General features: G+C 40.6%; 1 protein-coding gene across 1 annotated transcript; it reads right to left on the reverse strand.

Moving 5' to 3' along the window:
• Positions 1–305: 305 nt before the first annotated feature.
• On the reverse strand, positions 306–13954 carry LOC117485361 (gastrula zinc finger protein XlCGF57.1-like). The gene is made up of 2 exons (XM_034133873.1): positions 13745–13954; positions 306–2774 (listed from the first exon to the last, which is right to left on the reverse strand). Exons 1-2 carry the CDS (start codon positions 13929–13931, stop codon positions 1039–1041), a joined length of 1923 nt encoding a protein of 640 aa, XP_033989764.1. The 5' UTR covers positions 13932–13954; the 3' UTR covers positions 306–1038.
• Positions 13955–19870: the final 5916 nt, after the last annotated feature.

The raw sequence follows: 19870 nt of genomic DNA on the forward strand, positions 1-19870 counted from the left end.
AGCAGATTTCCACATGTCTTGGTACTTCCTGTTTAAATGTAATTGCTATTACTTTGCATAGCCTCGCCAGCTCTATCAAACTTTACTGACAAAATAAACAGTTTTTAAGCTTTTAACTGAACTGTTAAGTTGTCACAGTTGTTTGGAGCTGCTGCCGGGTCTGCTTAAAAAAACACAACAACAATCTTTTCATAATTCCCCTCACTGCCTGAACGTAGACACAGGTCCGCACTGTCTGACCACAGGGGGTTAAACAATAGCTAAGGTTTATTAGCTAAATAGCAATAAGTGGTGGTGCACCAGGAGCTACAGTGCGGGCCGCCAACAGCAATGTAAGATAGTGTTGGTGTTTCGGGTCAGAGCCGGATCCCAGCTGAACAGATTGTGGGACACAGCAGGAAGAAGTTTCAACACAGCGAGTCCTTCCTTTTCAAAAAGAGTTCACTTTATTAACAAAGATTCTTCAAAAGCATCAGGATGAAATGTGAACTCACATTAGCTCGTGATATCAACTAAACGATAAGAAATCAGCCGTTGCTTTTTCTTGTTCAAAGGGAGATTCACTTTGGTTTTTATGTCTATGTTTTTGGTCACAAACTGAGCAACCAAATGGCTTCTCCCATGTGAATTCTCACGTCTCTTCAGAATGTCTTTCAGGCGTAATATTTTCCCACACTCAGATCACTGAACTGGTAGCTTGCTAGTATTATATAGCATCTTCTTTCACTTATACGAACTTTGTGATTCTTTAGAGTGTTTAACCGGACTAACAGATCTTTCCAATCACCACTGATTTCAGGGTAAGGAGAAGCTAAAGTCATGTTCTTGGCTGGCTCTGGTTCTCTGTCAGTGATGGTTACTTTTGTGTCATTAGAGCACAATGGACTTGTTTCTGTGCTTATTATTTGTTTTAATGCACATTCAGACTTGACTTAGAGCAATGATGTTTTATCACACTCAGAGCAGGTATCACGTTATACACACTTACTGGGACCAACTCAAAGAGTTTAAACCTAACAATAATCACTGTCTCCAGTGTCAGGTTCTGAAGAGTCTCCAGGTTTGGTTTGGCTGACGACCAACACAGTTATGGCTTTTGACCTGGCAACTCCAGGTGAATCTTTTGTCACAAACACTGCAGCTGAATGGTTTCTCTCCTGTGTGTATTCTCATGTGGCACTTTAAATCTGCATTCTGTGAAAAAGATTTCTCACAGACTGAGCAGCTGAATGGTTTCTCTCTTGTGTGAACTCTAATGTGTCTCTCTAAATGTCCTCTATTAAGAAAGGATTTCTCACAGACTGAGCAACTAAATGGTTTCACTCCTGTGTGGATTCTCATGTGCCGATTTAAATTTCCTCTATTTGGAAAGGATTTCTCACAGACTGAGCAACTAAATGGTTTCTTTCTTGTGTGGATTCTCATGTGCTGATTTAAATGTCCTCTATTAAGAAAGGATTTCTCACAGACTGAGCAACTAAATGGTTTCACTCGTGTGTGGATTTTCATGTGTTGACGGAAATGTCCTCTATTTGGAAAGGATTTCTCACTAACTGAGCAACCAAATGTTTTCTCTCTTGTGTGGATTCTCATGTGCCGATTTAAATGTCCTCTCCGTGTAAATGTTTTCTCACACAAAGAGCAGTTGAATGTTTTTTCTCCTGCACTACGTCTTGAATCACTGACAGAGTTTTGTTTATTTCTCTGAGAGTTTGAACCTGGTTCTCTGGTCTCCTTCCAATCAGCCCTGTCTTCAGTGTCAGGTTCAGAAGAGTCTCCAGGGTTGTCCTCAGTCTCTGGTTGTAAATGTCTCTCTGGATCTGAGTTCCTGGCTGGTTCTGGTCCTCCACAGTCCTCTCCATCAGCTTCTGTTTCCAGGTGTTCAGCTGAGCTGCTGGCTGGAGGCTCTGCCTCTCTGTTCTCCTCAGTTTGAGTTTGATGAAGCTGTGAGGACTGACGACCAACACACTTATGTCTTTTGACCTGGCAACTCCAGGTGAATCTTTTGTCACAAATACTGCAGCTGTATCGTTTCTCTCCTGTGTGGATTCTCATGTGTTTCTTTAAATCTCCTCTATCTGCAAAAGATTTCTTACAAATTGTGCAGATGAATGGTTTCTCTCCTGTGTGGATTCTCATGTGTACTTTTAGATTTGACTTGCTGCGAATTTCTTTCCCACACAAAGAGCAGCCAAATGTTTTCTCTCCTGTGTGGATTCTCATGTGCCGATTAAAATTTCCTCTCTGTGTAAATGTTTTCTCACACAAAGAGCAGCCAAATGGTTTCTCTCCTGCACTACGTCTTGAATCACTGACAGGGTCTTGTTTATTTCTCTGAGACTTTGAACCTGGTTCTCTGGTCTTCTTCCAATCTCCACTGTCTTCAGTGTCAGGTTCAGAAGAGTCTCCAGGGTTGTCATCAGTCTCTGGTTGTAAATGTCTCTCTGGATCTGAGTTCCTGGCTGGTTCTGGTCCTCCACAGTCCTCTCCATCAGCTTCTGTTTCCAGGTGTTCAGTTTGTCTTTGATGAAGCTGAGAGGACTGAGGTTTCTCTTCATCATCTTCACTCTTCACAGGGACAGAAGTGAATGTGGACTTGGTGATATCAGCCTCCTCCAGCCCTTGAAGCTGCTCTCCCTCCTGACTGCTCCAGAGTTCCTCCTGTTCCTCTTTAATGTGTGGGGGGGGCTCTGGGTCCTCCTGGTCCAGACTGGAGCTCCACTCCTGCTGCTCAGGGGGAACCTCTTCTTTAACCACCACCAGCTGCTGGACATCTGCAGGAAACAGGAAACACATATTCAGAGAAACTCTAGAGTATTAGAATTTAAAATCTTACCACGAGTAAAACTTCTTTAACTTTGCAGCCCTTATCCAATCCATATTTTAAATGCTTTTCCAGATGCCCTGGAGAGTTTCAGGACAACAGGTGAGTTAGTACGGTAGCTGATCTAAAACGTAGTTTCACTGACGCTTAGCAAGGCGTCGGCCGTTCACGGAGTGTGAGGGCTTAGCCTTACAGTTTGTGACCTGTCTGCAGAGTCGTTAGCTGAGAACTGGTGTTGGAGTTTCTCAGAGTAGTCGTTTAGCATCTCTCACCGCCTTGCTAAACCTGTACTTGGACTCATACAGGTGCATCTCAATAAATTGGATATCATGGAAAAGTGAGTTTATATCAGTAATTCAATTTATAAAGTTTAAACTCATACATCACATAGATTCATCAGATACAAGGTGAATTATTTCCAGCGTTTATTTGTTTTAATCTTGATGATTAAATGAAAGCCAAAATTCAGCATCCCAGAACATTTTAATAATACATAAGACCAATACAAAAGAGATTTTTTAATATAGAAATGCTGTCCTTCTGAAAAGCATGTTAATGTGTCTGCATTCAGTACTTGGTTGGACCTCCTTTAGCATGAATAACTGCATCAATGCGGCACAAATCTCTCTATTGCAGAGTGTAAGCCGATGAACTGCTGCCTTTGTGCATTAACCTGTTTAGCCCTGAGCCTGTTTTTCAGGTCTCAGGCTCGAAAATGACATTCCCAGAACAAATGATCGTATCTTCCCTTCTAAAAGGGGTAAATTAATAATCTTTTTTCTCAAAGTAATGATAAACCTGTGAGTTGGATGTAGAAAAGTCAGAATCAATATAGATGTTTTTTATTTTAAAGTAAATGCAGATTGAACATAGTAAAGAAAATTAAATTATTGTGTCCGTCTAAAAAAGAAAAACAGTACTTATAGTCTATAATTGGCACACACCCTCTGAGGGGAACCACCACCCCGGTCTGCCACTCCTTCGGTACTATTTCCGACTTCCACGCAATGTTGATGAGACGTGTCAACCATGACAGTCCCTCAACACCCAGAGCCTTCAGCATCTCATCCACCCCCGGGGCTTTGCCACTGTGGAGTTGCTTGACTACATCAGTGACTTCCCCCCGGGAGATTGGTGTTGATCCCCCGTCATATTCCAGCTCTGCCTCTACCATAGAGGGCGGAGAAAAGTTCTGTTCAATCATTTCTTTACGTCTCCTTCTAGCTTCTCTGAGCATGTGGTTAAGCTCATTTTGCACACATTTCAGTTGCGTTTTATCCCGGTTTTTAAAAGCTATATTTTTACGATTGATGCAGTCCTTAACCTCTTTAGTTATGTATGGTTTGTTGTTGGGGTACACAGTTATTTCTTTGAGGTATCACATTGTCAACTCAGAATTTTATAGTCAGTTACCGTCTCAGTAGCATTATCCACGTCCATCTCATGAAAGATACTCCACTCAGTAGAGAGAAAATATCCTTTAAGAGACTCTATGCTGTCACTAGTCCAAACCTTTACAGTCTTGGTCTGTGGTTTACTACGCTTGAGAACCTTTTTGTAGGTAGGTATTAGATAAACAGTGTTATGATCCAAGTCGGAAAGCGGGGGTTTGGCTTTACTCACATATGCGTTGTTCACATTTCCGTAACATTTGTCTAGAATTGTATCCTCCCGGGTCTCACATGTAACGTATTGTTGAAAACCGGGTAGTGACAGTTCAAGTTTGCAATGATTAAAGTCCCCTAAAATAAAAACCGGCATGTCAGGAGTGTGTAGTAGCTGCTGGTGAACACAGTCAGTGATTTGAGATCGCATGTCCTCCGGCAGGTCGGGGGGTGGGAAGCTTGCGTCTCTGGTGTATGACAGGGCCAAGTTGTTTCCTCCCCGTAATGTTTGGCATGGTTGAAAAGGTTCAAGGATAAAAAGTGCCAGTAAAAGTTTTGCAATTGTTCCAACACACAGTCTCTTGATTAAAGCGTGTGGTTTAAATTAAGGACGAAACGTTTAACCAGACATAAAAACTGCAGCACACGACAGGAGCCCGGGTCGCAGCAGTGCCGTGCCACCAGTTTCACCGGATGTGAAAGAAATGTGAAAAAGAAAGGTTGCTTCACTAGCGGCCTTCAGCTCGTTGGGTCTCGTGTGCCTCATCTTCCTCTCGACAATAAATAGAATCTCTACAATAATATTCACAAAATTTGGACTTTTTCCCAACATTTTAACTTTTTCTAAAATGCTGAATTTTTAAGAAAATCTCAACATTCTGACTTTGTTTTTCAGAATTATGACTTTTTTCTGGAAAACTCAGATTAATCACGTTTTTCTCCAAATTGCTGAATTTTGAAACTTTTATGTATTTTTCAGAAATGTCTATATTATGGCTTTTTCAGAAAACCTCAGAATTTTGACTTTTTCTTGAAGGAAATATTTGCAATGTATTCATATTTGCACATTTACTTTTTTGTAAAATGTGTACTGAACATTTATTGACCCTTTTCAAAAGTATGGCATGATTACACACACTGTTAGTTTTGTCAAAAACACAATAACCACCTTTCACTACATACAAGCAGGTCACACAGTATGATCACAAATATATAAACTCTGTTAAAAATCTGTTTGTATTAAAAAGTACAGGCTATATATATATATATATATATATGTGTTCTCAGCCTTGGAGAAACTTGACATGTATGTATGTGTCTGAACCTCTCTTTAGTGGTTCATTAATAAAACAGATATTTCAACGTGTGCCTACTTTGTTCATGTACTGTTGAGGTTCATTTCAGTAGGTGTGTGCTATAATGTATTTACAAAGTGTGAAGAGGAGGCAACTTTAGAATAGGGAACCTGTTCAGGTCAATTAGAGTCAAACTACTATGTTATTGGTAATGAACAAGACTTCACTTTAAAATAGGGAACATATTATTAGATAGATCCAGAGGTTTTAGCCAATTATAGACCTATTTCTAATCTTCCGTTCCTCTCAAACATTCTTGAGAAAGCAGTCGCAAAACAGTTGTGTGATTACTTAAAGGGCCCATGTCATGGCCATTTCCACTGATCATAATTACATTGTTGAGGTATACTAAAATAGATTTATACTGTGCAATTTTCCAAACTCACATTGGTTTCGCATACAGCATCTCTGTCAAGCATGTGTATTCAGCAGTATTCACTTTCTCCACTAAACGACTCGTTGGAGCTCTTGCCCCCCCCTCCCTGTGAGCCTAGTGTGCTCCGATTGGTCAGCTCGGCCACTCGTTCTGATTAGTCAACCACCAGAGAGGCTGCGCCCATGTCAGTGCTTTTCCCGGCTGCTCTCAGCGTAACATCAGTCTTATCATGGCGTCGGTACAGCGGTATATTTTATATACATATATATTTTTAACTGTTGTTATAGAAGAGTGTGACGGCCCCAGGGCTTTTGTCTTACGATGGGGTGGAGCTGAAGAGGCTAATCAGCACGATCACGGACACCTCCGGACACAGTCTCTCTCCAAAGCGGCTGCAGGAAGACTAACTCTGCGATCCTCTCAACCACCTATCTTTGCATTTACCACAATAAATGTGCCGTGGTTTTGTAAACTCGTGTATGTCTCCTTGTCTTTCCGTTGTGGCCTACGAGCTACTCTCATAACAAAGAGTAAGTTATTTTTACCCGTTATAAACTACTACTGTTTGATGAGAAATCAAATCATGGTTTGCTATATATGAATTCAGGGAAGAAAGGATAGGCCTACTAAGTATTTCCATTAAACTTTATTTTTAGAAATGTACAAAATGAACATAAATATACATATATACACACGGTATATCATCCATTCCTCCTCCTCGCATCTTGCCTGCGCACAGTCGGTGCGGTGCCTTTTAGCACCCTCAGTAGTAGTAGAATCCCTTCCCCGTCATGGATTGTCCGCCAGGATCTGGCTGGACGAAATCAAATGCAAATCACAAAATATTAGAGAAACTTAGTTGTTTTAGATTAGTTAGTAGTAGTTGTGTAATGAACAGCTTGCCTGCTAATATGCTAACCTAGCTTTATTTACCTTGGTAGCTAACACGATATGAACGTTAGCTTGGAGGAAAGGCAACTATAATGCAGTGTAATAAAACTACTATGAACAAAAGCTAGTGGTTCATATTAGGCTAGCAATAACGTGTTTATAATTGCAATCGTATACGGGTATTCTGCTACCATACAATGCAACTTGCATGAATACATTGTTTTGCGCTAGCATACAGCTAGCCTCGTTAGCTACATGCAGTATATGTACGGTCACAATGTACGGTAAATCACAGTACAGTATACTGTATGAGTATTCCGTGTGTGTGACTGCAGACATTCTCCTGCCATGACAAACATGTAAGGCCATCTGCTGACATTGTAGTTGATATATTTAAACGCTAGCAACGTAGCATCACAAAAATGTTTTTCTGACCGAAACTAGCTCTAGCTCCGTGTGTTAGATCGCTACGCCAGCTATAATGTAATTACGTTTCGCGACTGACCGGCAAATCACCCGGAGTATACTGTCAATAGGTATTTTGTGTGTGAATGCAGACATTCTCCTGCTATGAGATACATGTATGCAAGGCCATCTGCTGATATTAGAGTTGATATATGGAAACTCTAGCAACTTAGTTAGCACTGTGTCAATGGCTTAGCAGTCCAACACAGTTTACACATTTAAACAGTCTTGTTTGATAAATACACAAATAACAATGCAAACTTACAGGTTGTATACCCAGATCTTCCCCTGCTCCAAACGGTCCAAACAAGCTGTGCATATCCGGCCTCAAACTGGGCAATGTTTTGGAAGCTTTCGTCTGTGAAATGCCGGTTCTTCGAACCTCTGGAGGAGGAACACGCCGCTGCTGGTGTGGCCATAGCTCTTCGGGATTGGTCCATTTCGTTCCGGGTACCGCATGACATCATGCGGTACCCGGAAGAATCAAATGGGCAGTGACGTATCTCCAACGAGGCGTTTTGGGGAGGTATTTTCTGTGTTAGAGTTTTACTCGCTACAGGGTGTACTTTGAGGGTTTTGACTCTGCACACCGTTTACATGCATAAAAACCTTCATAACACACAAGGGGACGGGTAATAACCGGAAAAGCATGACATGGGAGCTTTAAAAAACAATGATTTATTTGAAAATGTTCAGTCTGGCTTTAGAACACATCATAGCACAGAGACTGCTCTGGTTAAGGTCACAAATGACCTTCTAATAGCCTCAAGGACTTGTCTCTATTCTTGTCTTGCTCGATCTCAGTGCTGCATTTGATACTATCGAACATGACATCTTATTGCAAAGACTAGAGCACTTATGGCGCGTTTCCACTACAGCGCGGAGCACGGTTTAAGAGGGCTGTGACGTCAGCGGCCCGTCTTTGGTTGTGTTTCCACTTGGCCTAGTACCGGCCGGCGGGTCCTAATTCACAGTTTTTCTGGCCTCATAAAATCGTGGGTCTAGGGCCAGAGACAACGAGGCTGAGTCGGGCTGAGTATGCTAAACTAGAGAGAGAATCGCTGGCAAGGGGGCTACAACTACAACAAGATGGACATATTTGACCGTGATTTAATTGTAATACACGTTTCAAAATGATGACGAAGTAACAACATACTGATACCGGTTAGTAAAAACCATGAATTAATGCTTTGACAAGTCTGCAGACAGACGGCAGGCGAAAAACCTTTTAAAATGCGTGTTTTCTAAATGGAGATTGGCTAAGCTAACGCAGTATATGCTCCGACCGTCCACACTCACAACAACGGCCTATACAGACATAAATAAAGCAGCGACTGTATTCGCCATGACACAGGCAGTCTGTGGTTTGTACTTGTTTAACTTTTGTCTAGTTTCTGAACAGATATGAGGAGCTGTGAGCCCTGAGTGCTAACAGCTAACGGCTGTGTTGTTTTTCTGGGGTTCTCATTGAAGATGACGTCACGGCTCCGCCTACACTGCGTTACTATAGATACTACCCCAGTTCCTAAACTGTAATGGAAATGCGCCATAAAGTGAGCCAGTCCTAACGAGGCCTAGCCATACCGAGCGGGGCCGAGCGAGGCCGTGTAGTGGAAACGCGCCATTAGTTGGCATACAGGGAACTGCTTTAGGCTGGTTTAGGTCCTATCTATCTGAACGCTCTCAGTTTGTGTGTGTCAACAATGAATCTTCCATGCAAACCAAAGTGAGCCATGGAGTGCCACAGGGCTCAGTGCTTGGACCTATTTTGTTCACATTATCAGTGTTTCCCCTAGGATGGAGTCATAGCAGCGGTGCTAAGGCATAATGTGAGTGCGGAGCGCGTGGAATTTTTTAGTGTGCGAAGTGCGAAGTGCGCCCCGCCAATTTGTTTCTATGTGTCTGCCAGCATAAGAAAGGCTCTTGAGGCCTAGTACCAGGGCCGGTTCTAGACAATTTGCTGCCCTAGGCGAGATTTTATAAAGAATAAATGAAAAATCTCTACAAAAGATGTATTCAGTATTGTATGAACATGTTTGAATTGGAGGGTGGACGTCACATCCTCTAGGGGGGTCCGGGGGTCTGCCCCTCGGGAAGATTTTTTTTTGAACATTTTAAAGTAAAATGAATTACTGAGTTTAGGCACGTTAATAACGTTTTAATTAAGTTGACTACAGTATATTCATATTTGTTAGTGCTTTCATGTCAATTCGGCGAACATAAACATAAATGATCGTGAAGATGATGATTAAATTAGGATTACAAATCGGTAGTGAGAGCCGTGCTGCATTTCCTCCCGTCGGAAGTGATATAAAAACAGACCGATTATTTTTGTAGTTGTAAACTCACGTGGATTAAACTACATTTATTAGTGCTTTCATGTCAATTTGGCGAACATATGATACATTAAATGATTGTGAGGATGATGATTACAAATAGTTTGTTTGAGTCGGTCTGCATTTCCTGATGAAAAAACATAGCGATGGTTTTGTACTTACGCCAACGTGGATTAAACAACATTATTTTGTGAAATAAAAGCATGGTGATGTTTTGTAAATGATTACATGTCTCTTATTTAGCACAGAATATGATCCTATCCGTAACATATGGATCTTAACAAATATCCGCTATATCAGATACCTGTAGATCGATCAGCTGTTTATTTTGTAGTTCCAGTGTTGCAGCTTTTTAGTCACTGCTCCCCCTGGTGGATCCATGATCCATTGCAGCTGGTTTCATTATAATTAAATGTATTTATCAAGGGGGCGTATCAAGTCATGCGGGGGGGTTTTCCTTTTCAGCAGGGGCCCACCCCGTGCCGATCACGGACCCACATGGGTAGGCGTCTGAAATGACGTGCTACATCTGTATGTTGTAAATGTATTATCTTTTCAATTTACACACGGCATCTATTGCACGTCTGTCCGTCCTGGGAGAGGGATCCCTCCTCTGTTGCTCTCCCTGAGGTTTCTCCCATGTTCCCCTTTAAACTGTGGGGTTTCTCCTTTTTTTTTTAAGTGTTTCCTTGTACGATGTGAGGGTCTAAGGACAGAGGGGGTCGTATTGTCATACTGATATTCTGTACAAACTGTGAAGTCCACTGAGACAAATGTAACATTTGTGATATTGGGCTATATAAATAAACATTGATTGATTGATTGATAGATAGAAATACCTCATTTTGAGTTATTCAGACACAATTAACACTGTCTTGTTACATAAGAATAGATCATATTTGTTAAGTGTTATTATGGAAGAATAACTATTCTTGTGGTCCTACTGCCTTATTAGGTCCATATTGAGCAGAGCATATTAAGACCAAAACTTCCTTACTTGCAATAAATCAGCACTAATTAGAGGGTTATTGAGGAAAAACTCTCAACTAATGGCTTATTACTTGTAGAATATGGTCATGTAGAATAAGACATTAATAAGTGTTTTATAATGAATAAAGAGCCAATATACTGCTAATATGCATGTTAATTAACAACTAGTTGATGGTGAATTTGTGTACCTTAATATAAAGCAGGGGTCTCCAACACGTCGAACACCGGTAGCTCGCCAAGCAAATAAGAATAAATAATAAAAATAATAAAAAAAATAAATAAATAAAAAAAATAATAAAAAAAAAAAAAAAAAAAAAAAAATAAAAAAAATAAAATAAATAAAAATAAATAAAAATAAATAAAAATAAATAAAAATAAATTAAATAAATTAAATAAATTAAATAAATTAAATAAATAAATAAAAAGGAAATGTAATTAAAATTATCTACCCTATGCATAAACGAAACCTCAATCATAGTGAACTCTATCTACTTACTACAACTCTATATCTATCTAACACCCCTCCTCCCCCACAATGAATATCGACCAATCACGTTCTTGCTTGATTTCGAATTAGAATTAGAATTGGGAGGGATGAACCCCTCTTTAATGGTCACACATGCAGAGCACACAGCACACAGTGAAATGTGATCTCTGCTTTTAACCCATCCTAGTACCAGGAGTCTAGTACTAGGAGCTTTGGGGAAGTGAGGAGGGAAGTGGGTTGTCCGGTGCCTTGCTCAAGGGCACCACGGCAGGGCAGGAGGTGAACTGGTAGCAGTCCACACTCCATATTTAGGTCTGGTCGGGGACTTGAACCGGCGACCCTACGGCTCACAGTCCAAGCCCCTACTGACTGAGCCACTGCCGGGACCAGCGTTGCAGTCGGGTAGAAAAGCAATGTGGAGCAGCACCTCACCGCTTCATAAGGAGTTTGACCGTGATTGACATGTCCCCCCCACTTTTCGAAATCCCGTTTGTGTCCCCCCACTTTAGAAATATGTTTATTATTATTTTTTAACGCAAGCCGTCATCGCCACGGAGGAGCACACAGCCTCTGTGAGCGAGCGAGACAGAGAGAGAGAGAGAGCACACCTTTATCTATTTAATATAGTTGTACAAAATAAAGTAAGAAATCATTCCAATGTGTACTATAGGACAGTAAAAATGTTGAGAGCTGTATCCATAAATTCATTTTGTGCTCAAAGTGCACCAGATTGATGCATTTAACTTAATTTAACTTCCCGATAGTGCATGCCCCCAGACCCCCCAAGAGGAGGTGAGGTCCCGCCGAAATAAATCAGGTTCAAATAATTAAATTGCATACATTTTCTTTTAGTAAACACTGAAAACGGGTCCCACAGACCCAAACAGCACACAAAGGTTAAAGGTCAGCATATAATAATGTAAAAGTAAGTAAAAGTAGCTCTCATCCTAAAAAAGGTTGGAGGATATAAAGTGTTACCATACAAATATATTAAAAACATGTCTATGATGTGTTTTGCTCAAAATACCAACATATCATGCAATTTAGACATCCCTCATATCCCTCTGTTTCAGGTCTGTTAGAGGAGGGCTGCCCCCTTTGGAGCACGCTTACAGTGGTTTTGATTTATTTTAAATTCTCCAGTCGGGCTTCCTTCGAGTTCAGTCTAAGCAACCAATTGTTTTCTCAAAACACACACACACACACATTTTCAGGCAAGTATGGCTAATAGGAATAATTATTTGAGTTAATTTGGTACAGATCTACGGAGCCCCTAAAGCACATGTGTCAAACTCAAGGCCCGGGGGCCAAATCAGGCACTTGGTGGATTTAATTTCGGCCCGCAGGATAATTTTAAATTACTATTAGATCTGGCCCGCCGGTATATTGCACGCACACCTTCACTCAATCCGGAGGGTCTCCTCAGCTCAGAGCCTGACCCCAAACATTGATGACCTTGCACCCAAGATGAGATGTCAAGTATCTGGCTTGAGCTAGCATCACAGAGCTGCAGATAGAGCCATAAGAAATGAATGCAACTGATTATTTAATGTTTCATGTTGTTTTTATAGGCAATAATTGAAGCTTTGTTAGTTCCAGGTTTAATATGTGTAATAAGTTCATTTCAATAAGTTTTGCAATAAACATTGAACCAGTCCGGCCCTCGACTAGTACCCATTTTTTCGTGCGCACGAGAAACTAACCCGTTATCCCGACTTTTTTTTCCGTGTCCGTAGGGGCTCCGTACAGATCAGTTGTGGCATTTACAAATGTATGAATTAAAGTTTAAAGATGCTCCATAACACTGATGGAAGATACTTTTTAGGATTGTGATTGACTGTTTCAATCTGAAATGTTTTATTAATATGTTTGTCTGCTAAATTAGCAAAATGCCAACGCCCTTTCCGAAGAATCTCATTTATTAGTGATTTGAACAAATGTATTATTGGGGTAGGTTTTGTTTATCAAAATTGATAAAAAGGGAGGAACTGTTGGGAAAATATGTTCCTAGGCCCATAACTGTGAGCCAGTGTATCAGTTTGTACTGACCTCACTGAGCACAGGCACCTGTAGCTTGGCTGCTGTGCTCAGTGTGTTGTCTCCCTGTTCCTGCCTGTTGGCGTCAGCTGATAGAGGTGTTATGGTTTTATCTTGTTATGCACAATGTTGATTATTCTCTCAGAATCAGCTAAATACATGGGTCTGGGTAGAGATCCTCAGAATTGGTTAGGAATCCGTTGTGTCAACTCATGGCTCGTGACACGTCTTGTGAATTCTCCGGCCGAAGCTCCAAATAAACAGTCAGTGTTTGCCATCAAAGCTCCAGCTCTCCCCGTGTCTCTCTGAGTCCTGTTTCCAATGGCTTCAGAAGTTTCCATCACACAGGGTTTTCTCTAAACTGAGTAACAGGGGCGCTGCACCCTCTTACTCTCAACGTCCTGATACCAAAATGCAGATTTTCCCCATAAAATGTTAAAGTGATGCCAGAAAAACAATATTTATGTTCATCAAAAAACGGTATAATTACTCCAGAAATATGAAAATGGTGTCAAATAGAGCGGCAGACGGCAAAGAGAGCAATTAAGAGTCTAACGAGTTAATACAAGGTCTAAAGAGTTAGAAAGAGTGAACAGACCTGCTCTGTGGATCTGAAGCTGAGGCTGTAAAACAGCGTCCAGTAGTTTCCGGTGTCTCTCGTTCTCCTGTTTTGAACGAGACAGTTCCTCCTCGTACTCTGCTATCGTTCTTTCAAACAGAACAAAGATGTCTTCAGCAGCCGCAGTGAGTCGCTGCTTCACCAACGAGAGCAGCACAACACTCATGTTTACTAAATCACCACTTCCTGTTAGACACACTCTGTGTTGCTAGCGTGTTACCAGCTAGCATGCTAAGCTAGCTTCTAGAGTCCGAGGTAAAGGCTTCAGAAGAAAGAGCTACAAGTCAGAGGTTCATCCAGACACACAGACGATGGATCAGCTGCTCACACACACTGTCTCAGGAACACCGAGAGAGAACCATGGATGTAGAGAGAGAACCCACGAGACGCGATCTGGTTCCCAGTTAGAACAGCGGGACCATCACTTCTTCTCTCGATTTATTGGCGGATTGCAAACAACTTTAAGGTGCATACCGCCACCTACTGTACAAGAGTGTGTATCACCATATCATCCTATCACCACTTGTGGAATTATACCACTGTATTTACGTTGTTTTAAATTCTTCCAATCAATCCTGTTTCATTCAAATACTTAAGAATGGCCTTCCTGGTAGCTCTTACCCCCTCACCTTCTGTCCCCAGTGTCCCCATCAGGCTCCACTCTCTTCCTGGTAGCTGTTACCCCCCCTCACCTTCTGTCCCCAGTGTCCCCATCAGGCTCCACTCTCTTCCTGGTAGCTGTTACCCCCTCACCTTCTGTCCCCAGTGTCCCCATTTTCTAAAATGCTGGAGAAAATCTGAACATTCTGACTTTGTTTCTCAGCATCCTGACTTTTTCCAAAAAACATAAAACTTTTTTTTCAAATCCTGACTTTTTCTAAAATGCTTAATTTTTCAGATAACCTCAACATTTTGACTTTTTCCTAAAATTAAAAATTCTGACAAATTTTCTCAAATTCTGACTTTTTTTCTGAAAAATGTCAGATGATAGAAAGGCAACAGTAACTCAAATAACCACTTCTTACAACAAAGGTATGCAGAAGACCATTTCTGCTGCGACATTCAGGCGGTAGGGTCAGAAGACATGAGAGCATGGATCCATCCTGCCTTGTATCAACGGTTCAGGCTGGTGGTGGTGGTGTAACGGTGGGGGGGATATTTTCTTGGCATACTTTGGGCCGCTTACTACCAATTGATCATCGTCTAAACGCCACAGCCTACCTGAGTGTTGTTTCTGACCATGTCCATCCCTTTATGACCACAGTGTACCCATCTTCTGATGTTACTTCCAGCAGGATAACGCCCCATGTCACAAAGCTCTAATAATCTCCAACTGGTTTCTTGAACATGGCAATGAGTTCACTGTTCTCCAATGGCCACAGTCACCTGATCTAAATCCTATAGAGCACCTTTGGGATGTGGTGGAAAGAGAGATTGGAATCAGCCGACAGACCTGCCAAAATCTCTGAGGAGTGTTTCCAGCATCTTGTTGAGTCTATGCCACAAAGAATTAAGGCAGTTCTGAAGGCAAAAAGGGGGTCCAACCCCTTCTAATCAAAAACTGTATAATTACTCCAGAAATATGAAAATGGTATCAAATAGAGCGTCAGATGGCTGAGACAGCAAAAAAGAGTCTAAGGCAGGGATGCCCAACCAGTCGATCGCGAGATGTGTCTAAAAATAGAACAACAACATTCAGTTTTATCGTTAATGTCCTATAACATAATCTTCCTGAGTAGTAGTACATATCCCGCTTCAATCTCATTAGTATGCATAAAAAAGTGACAGGTCACACCTTCTAAGTCCCGCCCCCTAATTATGTTAATGACCCCCCCTTTGATATGCTAATGAGCCCCTTTGTTCGAGGTGTTATCGCGTACAGGTGTTACATCCTCACCGGTAGCCCCCACCCCCCTCAGCCCACCCCCCTCCCCCTCACATACAGGTGTTACATCCTCTCAGGTAGCCCCCCACCCCGCTCAGCCCCCACCCCTCTCAACCCACCCCCTCCTTACAGCAGGTTTCACATCCTCCCTGTCGCCCCCCATCCCCTCCTCAGCCCCCACCCCTCTCAACCCCCTCCTCCTCCCCCCTCCTGTCCGGTCGGCATGTTCGTTACAGTTTAAATCTTCCGTGGCAAAATTAGAAAAGTGCCGGCTAAAGGTCTTCTATGTTATTTAATGAGCTTTGAAACAAACTGATATGATTCGATATTAAACCAACTAGTTATAGTAGATTAATTAACTATTCAAAACGTGTACAGTAATTTACAATAACACGGGAATAATAAACGGACTGCTCTCCCCCCTCCTGACAACACGCCAGTATCATGCAGCTCGCGGGTCCAATAATGAGTGACTCGACAGTAAAACTAAAACAAACTTTAACTAGTTTAGGTAGTTTGAGAGGTAATTAAAATAGCTACGTGTGTTATCTACGAGTGTGTTTTGTTCCGCTCACCGCATGCAGAGATGCATGTCGAATAGTCCGCAGCACCGGGGTCTCCCTCCGTCAGCAACAGCGGGTATCCCCCGTCAGATTAGACGTTACTAGCGTTTATGTCCATGCATAATCAGCCCCTATAGGACATCTTTTGTCTGTCACACACTATTCTTGTATGTCACATAAGAGGTGCAACTGATGCGGTATTGTGCTAAAGGGGATATCATTCTGGCCGGAGAGATTTCCATACACACACACACACACACACACACACACACACACACACACACACACACACACACACACACCCATACCCGTATTCCCCTCCTACCCCCGCCTTTTTTTTTTTAAATAAGAGTTGGGTTAATAACTAAGGAGGCTCTCTTGAAGTGTACGGATGGTGAACTAATGTTTAATTACTATACTAACTATAAGGGCCTCTCTTTGTTGAAAGGAGGGGTAATCTGGTAATAAATGCAACAAAGTCTCTCTGAAGAGGTTGGCAATAAATTAAAGATCTTAATGACCCCATGGCGTTTGTTTTTTTTCTTTATGTTTAATTACATCAAATCCACTAATAAAATAATCCCTATATGAAGTTATATGTGTCATCTTTCCTGAAACTGAAGTGCTGTCCGTTTTACAAACAAGTTATCTTTCTGCTTCTTCACCCCTGAATTTTCCTCCCCCGTCCCTATTACTTCAGCCATCACATCAAGTCAGATCTGTGAAATTAAACACCTCTTCTCAAAGCGTGACTTCCCTATTGGGGGAGTGGGGCAGTAGGGCCTAACCCGATTTGGCCAAATATACTAACATGCAGAACATATGGTATGTTTTGAAAAAAGACTAACCATCTATCCAGTTCAAGCTGTATTTAAGATGTGACATTGCGCTCTGACTTTTTCCCGTAAAATCGTGACAAACTATTACTTATTAAATTTGACCTCATACTGCTTGGTTGAAAATGATAGATGAGCATTTTACCAACAGATCAACGCGCAATCAACCCATACAGGACATCTCTTTCTACACATTATGTGTTATCACTATAATATCATGTCATTATTTAATGTTGTTTTGTTTGTGTGTGTGTGTGTGTACAACGAAGTCTCTTTGAGAGGAAAATTATAATTTAAAGATCTTATTACCCCCTTATTGTTTAACTACTTCACACAACTATTAAAGAATCCCTATATGAAGTTACATGAGGCTACATTTACTGGTGTGCTTCCCTAGATGATGTAAATAGTCTAAGTGTCATGTTAGGGGGGCATTACGGACCTCAGGAGTCCGCCCTTGGAGGCTTGGAGAGCGGATAAAGAGAGGTGTAGAACTAACAAAAAATAATTAAGTATTTGCAATGCATAAACATAGAAGTTATCACTGTCATATTATGATCACTTAATGTAAGTAAGTTTAAGTAAAACTAACACAAGTCAATATTATTCACCTAGGCATTAGTGGGCTTGAGGGTCTCAGGGAGCGTGGACAAAGTGACTTGTCTCTGTATTTGAGGATTCTCAGTGCAGGCACTAACAGGAAGCTGCTGTGTATTAGTGGAGAGTCCTCTGAAGGCAGCTGTTATTTCATTCACACACTCATCTGTTACCTGCTGACTCCTCATAGTAAGTCTAGCCAAGTCAGCTGTTAAGTTGTCCATACCATCGCTTGATAACTGGTAACTTTTGATTGACAGTCCAGCCATGGCAGCTGCCAACTCGTCCATATAATTCTTAAGAACGTGGTGACAATACTACAAAAAAGTATATATATTAGGTCAGTTAACCTTGAAGAGCTAAACAGTTCAAGTGGTAAGTAACTAAGTATTTGCAATGAATAAACATAGAAATGATCACTGTCATATTATATAATCACTTAATATGGATATAAGTAAAACTGACACAGACAGTTTAAACTGCTTGTTAAAACGCTATTGCTTATTGTGTTTTCTCAGCACACTAACATAAATAAGGATGTATAATATAAAAAACTAGAAAACGATATAGTATTTTCAAGTCTTACTTTAGTATGGTAAAATTAAGAATAAGTCACATTAAAGTGTGTCATGATTTTCCGTAAAAAAGTCAAGTATAGTTTGTCAAAAGAATATGAAAAAATCATTTTGTAGAGTAGTATGTTGAAAATCTCAGTGTTTAACTGAACACACCTACATGTGATAACGCCTCGAACAAAGGGGTAATTAGCATACAAAGGGGGGTCACTAGCATCAGTGGGGGAAAGGTGCTACGGGAATGAACTTTGAGGAGGGGGAACTTGTAAGAATTTCCAGCTTTTGAAGACAATTATATGGTACCCGTCCTTACAGCTAAACAAATCCTATGCCAGGTATTCAACAGACCACAAGAAGCACAAGAAGCCCCAGAAAGGATTACATTCAGAGCTAATAATGGTGAAACCGAAGAAGAAGCAAAGCAGATTATAATCGTTGCGGGTGAAAGGATAGAGAATTTGCAAGTGATGTTAATGCACTTATCTGATATAAAAAATGCATTCATTTACTTCCAAGAGACCCCTAAACATCTAGTTGGGCAATGTGAATTGAACGATAAACCGATCACTGTAAATGAAACGCGGAGAGAGGCAGCAGTGCAAATCGTTAAGTCTATTACCTTGTATGCACTACGACATTAACTTGGTCAAATGTAATATGTCTTTCCGAAGATGTGGCGAATGGTGTGTTTTTCAATTAAACAACCATAACAAATGAAAATGTGTTTTATTTTTGCTTTCATATATAGTAATAGTATTAACTCCTCTGACTAGACTGTACTAAAATAAGACGTTTCACTGTTAAATAAAAATGAAAGTAGAAAATCGAGATAATGATGAGGCTCGTTATGTATCCAGTAACTATGAACAGCAGTTTGAAAATGTTATTTAACCCTTTAACTCTAATTGACAAATCTAAAATAGCCTCTAGCTTATCTATACATTTGTGATTTTAACACTTATTCACTGACACAAGGCAGATTATGGCTTTTTTCTCTTGCCAAGATACTTTTAGACACACTCTGAGGTATGCAAAACCTTAAAACTAGAAAATGAAGTACATTGTCTGATTAGATTTTTTCGTAAAGACTGTTTCTCTAAAAGGCAAGTTTGTGATTTTTAACACTTATTTACTGACACAAGGCAGATTTTGACTTTTTTCTCTTTTCATGTGTTACCAAGATACTTTTTTAGATACACTTTTATGTATGCAACACTTAACAAAGGGGTATAATATGAAGTACTTTGTAAGGGAATGGGGGTTTCTTTAATACCCCTTTTTTTATTTCTAAAAAACACTTGTACAGTTAAATAATGTAGGTTTTTCTCTGATATTCTAGTTATTTTCAGCTACCAAGATACTTTTGTTGATACACTTTTATGTAGGAACATTTGGCAACTGGTAGAATGTCAATTATTTTGTAACAAAAATGTATTTTCTTAAAGACTGTGACTCTAAAAGGGAAGTTGGTGATTTTAACACTTATTCACTGACACAAGGCAGATTATGGCTTTTTTCTCTTGCCAAGATACTTTTAGACACACTCTGAGGTATGCAAAACCTTAAAACTAGAAAATGAAGTACATTGTCTGATTAGATTTTTTCGTAAAGACTGTTTCTCTAAAAGGCAAGTTTGTGATTTTTAACAC

The sequence above is a fragment of the Trematomus bernacchii genome, unplaced genomic scaffold, assembly GCF_902827165.1.
Source record: "Trematomus bernacchii unplaced genomic scaffold, fTreBer1.1, whole genome shotgun sequence".
NCBI lineage: Eukaryota > Metazoa > Chordata > Actinopteri > Perciformes > Nototheniidae > Trematomus > Trematomus bernacchii.

Coding starts and splice junctions, on each gene's coding strand:
- LOC117485361 (XM_034133873.1), bottom strand. CDS start 13,931: ATGAGTGTTGTGCTGCTCTCGTTGGTGAAGCAGCGACTCACTGCGGCT. Junction 2,775..13,744: donor GCTTCAGATCCACAGAGCAG/GTCTGTTCACTC, acceptor TGTTTCCTGCAG/ATGTCCAGCAGCTGGTGGTG.